Genomic DNA, 6,615 nt, shown 5'->3' with positions numbered 1-6,615 from the left:
TTTAATTTAATTCACCACATCTGACTTCTCAGCTGTGCAGTGCTCTGAGCAGAGCTTCCTGACCTGGCCAAGCTGGTCAGAATCACTTGGGACAAAAGCCACATGGCCAATCCTACCCATGGAGGTCGGATTCAGTAGATCCGAGGGTGGATGGGGGCAGGAATCTGTATTTTTAACAAGATTCCTGGGGGATTCTGATACAAATCAACCCAGGATCGGAACCGGCTGCTAGATCTATTTAGAGGCAAAAGCCTTGTCTCCCCCTCCTTCTCAGACTAATTCTTTTAAAAAAAAGGTGCAATGAGTAAATAAAGACAGCTTTCAAGATGTTCATGGAATGACTTTTTTTTACATTTTTCAACTAGTTAAGACAAAAACATTACAATGATTGACTTCTTTCATTTAGTTACATAAATAAAATTTTTATAAATATCTCTTTATAAACAATATAAATAGCTTTACAACATAAATACATTTATGCATGACATGAATTTACAAACAGCAATGTTTTACAGCTGGTTTTGTCAGTCTCTTAAAAACTGTCCCTTGTCATCACGTCGGTGTAGGTGTGTGTGTTTTGTGTATATAATATATATAATATATAACTTTTTATTTTTCATTAAAAAAAACAAACAATAAAGTCATACCCCCCTCCCTAAATAATAATAAAACAGCTGGTGTTGTGTATTCCCAGTACCAGGAAAAAAAAAAAGACATGTAAAAGCCACATTGCGTTGGAGGTGCTTCCAGATGCTGGGAGGCTGATGACCAAGGGTGACCTCAGCAAAACGGAGCAGGTTCCCGATCCTGAAATACAGAGGGGCCAAGGGACACTCAGCTGAGAAAGCCCAGCCTGCAGGGCACTTCTAGAATCTTCCTCCCTTTCCTGCTGTAGCAGAAGGCAAAATCCCTCCGCCTTTGCCCTACAGGCCCTGATGAAGGCCTTCCTGCAGAGGAAAAAAGGCCTTTCCACTCCGGGCCTCTCCAGGTCCTCATCCATCGCCTGCTGTGTCCTTGGCACTTCCTGCCCCAGCACAGGTGGAACCAGAAAGTCAGCCAGCCCTCCTCCCCCTCTGACTAAGTGCAGGTCTTGCCCTTGGCTCTCGGTGAGACACAGTGAGGGAAAGGGAATGGAAAATGAAGCCCCCCCACCTCCCACCCCGGCCCACCTCTATTTTTTGCTACAATACCAACCCTCCGTCAGGTGCTTTACGTGTCTGGGGGATGGCGGAGGGAACGGGGAGAGAAGCATCTGAAGATCTGGGAAATCTGGACTCAAGTCCCAACTCTGAATATTACTTCCTGGATGGCCCTGCATAGCTTTGAGTATCGCTTTCCTCACCCATAAAATGGGATAATAGCCACCTCCCAGGGCTGGCTTTAAGATTCAACAGCGGGCCACACACTGGGCATTGGCAGAGTGTCTGGGTCACAGCTGCCCATAAATAGCACTTCCTTCCCCAGCTGGCTTCTCCGCAGAAAGGGTCCCCTTCAGAATCAGAGGAAATGGTGTGTCACACCGGCCCTGGGGAAATGAGTGGTCGTGCTGGGTTGGCTGGCTCGTGAGTTGGCAGAGTCATTTGATGAGGGCTCCACCCAGTCTCTGCGAATGGGTGTGTGGGTGCTCGGGGGCCAGAGGAAGTCTTCCACCTGAGACAGGGTGGTGCCCTTCCAGAGGACAGTCCTGGCAGAGGGACCCCGGGCCTCAAGGCCTTGATGAACTCTTCTCCAACCCCTTTCTCTGCCGTCCCATATGTTTAAACAGAGGACAGATGTCTGTGATGTCCCTGGGCCCCATGGGCAACGTGTTCATTCAGGCATCCTCCACACCTCATCTCTGCCATTTGCATTTTATAATCAAGGCTATAACCATCAGCGACAGTCATTATGGCAGCTGGTTAGAGCCAAAGTCAACCCCTGTGTAGAGAAATGGCCACAGCCTCGGAAGGGCTTTCATTAATGGGAAAACCCTAAGCTGTCTTTCTCGTTTAAGCCCAGACAGTGAGATACCCTGGGCATCTCCACTAGGGGGTTGCAGGCAGCAAGGAGGATGCTCTGCCTTCTCACGGGGCTGGGGGTGAGGGTGGGGTTGAGAAGGTTAAAGGTGTTGGAGGTGGGCGTTCAGCTAAAAGAGAACGTCCAGGAGGTTGACAAGCTTCCCTGGTCAAAGGGGTCAAGAAGTCTTAGCAACCTGGATTCCACCTGCGGAGTACCTCTCTCCACGCATACCTGGTACCCACAGACAGCCTCATCCAAGAACAAGGGGTCTATGGGGACGTGCATGCCAGGCACTTTCCAGGACCTTATCTCCTGCTAACTCATAGAATAACATTTGCTTGGATTCTGAAGTTTGAACTTGGTGCTTAACTCACAAATTGAAAATTTGATGCCTGTGGCTTCATCTCTTCATTGTTGAGACAGGAGAGAATAGAACAAACCCATCACAATGGTAGCTTCTAAAGGCTGGTCCACCAGTGCCAGAATCATGGCAAGTCAAGACCTCAGACAAACGAAGCCCCTGCAGGAGGAGCACACAGCCTGGCCAAGTCGGCTGCAGAGAGGAAGGACACCAGCTAAATACTAGGGCAGGTGGGTGAGGAGTGCTCCTATGCTGGGTGGGGCAGGTTTTCCGGGTCATTGACAGACATTTTAAAGAGCTCCTTTGGGCATCCTGCAGGCCCCAGATCATCTTAGGCTAGTGTCCGGCCCTTAAGTTGCTCATGAGTTAATTTGAGGGTTCACAAACAACCACAGCTCAGGTGAAAAAGTTTTCTGTGTAGTAAAAAAGGCTCAGGCATTGCACTGGAGACCTTCAAAGATGGGCGTTCTTGTCCTTTGGGGGAAGACAGTGTAGACACTGATAATGCTTCTGGGGTGTGAGAACACAGCTTGGCCTGCAGTGGGACAGAAAGACTGTGGGACAGGGAATGACAGCAGCTGGCTGCAGGCAAGGCTGGACACCAGGAGGTCAGGTTCAAAATCACTTGAATGTCAGTTCCAGAGGTTGGGATGTTGTTTCTCCATGGATACTGGTGGGCAGCAGGAATGGAGAGTGGGGAAAGGAGGGAAGGACATTTGCCGCACTACCTTGCCAGGGGAGCAGCACCCGGCAGGGGCTGAAGGTAGCACAGGGGTTTCCAGCCTGGTGGAGACGGAGGAGACCATACCAGAAACCCAGGTATGGAGCCTAGGCATGGTGGGGGGGGAAGGGGGAGGGGGGGGCGGAGCTCAGTTTGGGACATGCTGAGTTTCAGGTTGGGGCAAAAAAATAGATTTATTTTAGTTTCTTTTTCCTTGCCCTAAAATAGTGCCATGAACACTGAGGTTCTATCCTGAAGTCACACCGATTGCAGCAGCGTCAGGACCCTGGACAGACCAGTTTGCCCACGGCCATGGTTTAGAGAAGGGACAAGAATCAGAATGCTCTGGGGCAGAAATGCTCCCTGGTGATGCTAACAAATGGCTATTCTCTCTACTGTGAGGGGGCAGGTATCGCTCCACGTCTGTCCCATTACAGAGACAACAGACCCAGGGAGCTGTCCTGACCACTGGGCTGCTTACTGCCCAGCACCATGATGCAGTGCCCAGCAGATCAACTCACCCTTAACTTGGATGTATGCCTTTCCTTCTCCGCTCCCACCAACCCAGGATCAGCCCTCAATCCCCCCAGCTGGAGAACTGGGGTCAGTGTTGCTGGTTGCCTTATGGTCCTGGGGTGGGTGGGACCCCACCCCCGGGACCCCCCCCCCAAGCTGTCTCTGTTTCTCCAGAGGGAGCCAGGTGGGTTCATCCATGCTGAGCCATTTCTGACCTTGCCAAAGTTCCCTGACCACTTTATCCCTCACTTTCTCCATCTGTAAAATGGGATGATAAATGGTATTGGGGGCAAATGTCTAGCACACACACTCAATCTAGTGCTCAGATGGTCTGGCTGGGAGGCGGAAAGGTCCAGGGGATCAGAGAGGAGCCGGCCTGAGGGAGGGGGTGCAGGCTAGGTTCTGGGGGGCTTCACGGGAAGCTGGGTGTGCAAGAGCTCCCGGCGGCCGGGGTTGGTGGTACTCACCGCCGCCAGGGGTCGCCGCACTAACATCCCAGGCCGCTCATGGAGCCGATCCTGTCCAGCTTGAGGCCGAAGCAGCCCTTGGACAAACCCTTCTTGTTGCCTCCCTTGTATTTCCGCGCGTTGGGGTGCTCTTGCAGAAGACGGGCCCACGCCGCCCGAGACTTGGTGTCCACGCGCAGGTCCCGGAGCAGTCGCGACCGGTCGCCCTTGAGATTGGCGCCGCCGCCCCCGGGAGTCTTGTCGCCCTTCTTCTGACCTCCGCCCGCAGCCTGGGGCTCGGCCACCTCCTCCCCTGGCGGAGTGCGCGGGACCTGTCAGAAGGAGAGAACGGGCAGGTGAAGGGACGCACCGCGGCAGCGCGGGGGACTTGGCGGGGCCGCTGATGCTCCAGCCCGACACTCCGGCCAGCGCGGTTTGTCCCTTTCGAGTCCTGAGCGCGCCCCCAGAGGTGCCGGACGGCTCGGCCCTGCATCCACCTGCCACGCGGCCGCTGCTGTCCGCTCCTTCGGGGAGCCGCTTGCCCTCCTCTCCTTTGCCCCTTGCCGGGCTGACCACACTGAGGCAGAGGCTGCGCATTTGTCGATGCTCTCCCGAGTCCGGCCTTCGAGGGCTCCCCAGCTCTCACCCGCGCGCATCTCAGGGGAGGGAGAGAGCCGCCTTCCCGCCCCCTCTGCTCCCTCCGGCGGGCCACACCCTCCTAGACCCCCTAGCCCTACCACCGCCCCTCGCAGTTCCGACGTCCGTGCGACAGCACCCACCTTCGGCGGCGCCCCGGGCTTGGCTTCGGAGGGCCGGAGCGAGAGTAGCGCGAGCAGCAGGGCGCAGGCCAGCAGCTGGGAGAGGTGCATGGTGCCCGTGGGTGGCTGGGCGCAGACCGGCGGCAGCAAGGGTGCGCGGGGCCGGCGGGCAGACGGGCAGACGGGCAGACAGGCAGGCGAGCGCGGAGCAGGCTGGCCGGGCTGCGACGTGGGTGCGGGTCCCAGTGCTGCGCAGCGCCGGCTGGGTGCGCTCTGAGCCCGCGGCTCCGCTCGCGCCTTTATAATCCAACCTGCCGCTGATGTCATCCTCCCGCCCACAGGGCCGCCCGGGCCAATGGCACTCGCGCCGAGGGCCGGGAGGGGTCCGCGGGGGCTCCCCCTCTGCCCCCACCCTCATCCCACCCCGGAGGGATCCCGCGGCTCGGCGGGCTCTCTCCCGACTGCGCTCCAAGCTGCAAAGCGGCGCGCACAAGGGAACTCGAATTGCAGGGAGCGCGCCCTGGCATGCCAAGCGTTCGTGCGCCCGCTGCCCTGCGCACAAGGTTGGACCACAGCACACACGCTCTTCCTGGAAAGGATCAGTTTCCCTCTTTGCAAGTGCAAAGATAGGCTCAGAGGAATTAAGTAACTTGCCCAAAGTCACACAGCCAGAAAGTTGGCACAGCCCGAAATCCACGCAGATCTGCCTTGTTGCCAATCTCTTCCCGGGGCACCTGACAGGCGCGAGGCCTGGCGCTGCGGCTCCACCTTTCACCTGCTCGCCGGGACAGTAATTCAGATCGCACCGACGCCTTTAGGTTGGGGAGGCAGAGGATGGGGCCGGAGGTCCGGGAGGTAGGCACAGAGAGAGCGGGGTTTGCCCGGGGCCGCAGGGGAGAGCGCAAGTCCTTCACCGGAGAGTGCGAGCTTTTCGCCTGCGGGTGTGTTTGGGAGCGAAAGGCGAACGAGATGCGAGTGTTCATGCGTGTGTGCGGCTGCATCTTGGGCCCGCCGCTGTGGCTCTAAGTGCGCCCTCATCCCGGGCCGGCCCTACAGAACGTCCCCGGGTCTGACCCGCCAGATGGCTTCCTCCTGCACCGATGGGTGCGCGCCTGACCTTGACTGCACCCACTCGAGGATCGGCAGCGTGGGGCTGTCCGCTCCAGTGGCCTATGCACCTGCCCAGTCTGGGGAGGGAGCTTTACCCGGCCCCGAGCCCAGTCTGGTTTCTGTGAGCCATAACAGGTGGTCGCCCTCGTGTTTTCTGCTGCAGAGTGGTCCCTACCATAGTTGTCGGAACACACCCAAGTATCGCTGCTGCTCACGACTCCCTCTCCTTGGGCAGGGCGTCTCGGTCCCTTGGGTTCTGAGGAGTCCTTCGGGATGGGCCGTGGAGGCAGAGAACCATAAGAATTGAGTGAGATGCAGGAATCTATGACTCCACTGCCTCCGGAGCAGGGGACTCGGCTGGAGAGCGGAGAGTAGGGGAGCGCTTGTGGACCCCAAGCGCCAAGACTACCCTGAGGGTTGGAGGCACCTGGACGACCTTTTTCGAGGAAAGGAAGCTGCGCCCCCGGCGGGAACCCCGCAGGAATCGAGAGGGGCCAGGAGAACCAAGTGTCATGCGGTGGATCCCACAGCAAAGCCTGAGCCCAGAGCCGGGAGGCAATGCCAAACCATCTGCTTTCTTTCCCACCCTGGCATTCTGCGCGGGAAAGTGCAGGTCCCTTTGTTTAGGAAATAACCTACACCAGAGGCCTGAGTTTGGGGTAGCAGAATCTCCTGAACTCCAAGATGATCCAGACATCAGCAGGG

At 56.9% G+C, this 6,615-nt stretch overlaps 1 protein-coding gene across 1 annotated transcript; it reads right to left on the bottom strand.

The window, feature by feature from the left end:
• Positions 1-706: 706 nt before the first annotated feature.
• On the bottom strand, positions 707-4,911 carry NPPC (natriuretic peptide C; the record flags this gene model as incomplete). The annotated part of the gene is made up of 3 exons (XM_082630590.1): positions 707-807; positions 4,064-4,374; positions 4,822-4,911. The coding sequence occupies 2 exons, from the start codon at positions 4,909-4,911 to the stop codon at positions 4,084-4,086; spliced, it is 381 nt and encodes a 126-aa protein (XP_082486716.1). The 3' UTR covers positions 707-807; positions 4,064-4,083.
• Between the last annotated feature and the right edge of the window lie 1,704 nt (positions 4,912-6,615).

Source organism: Mesoplodon mirus (assembly GCF_964341445.2).
Source record: "Mesoplodon mirus genome assembly, chromosome: 8".
NCBI lineage: Eukaryota > Metazoa > Chordata > Mammalia > Artiodactyla > Ziphiidae > Mesoplodon > Mesoplodon mirus.
This window is presented reverse-complemented; position numbering and strand designations above follow the sequence as displayed.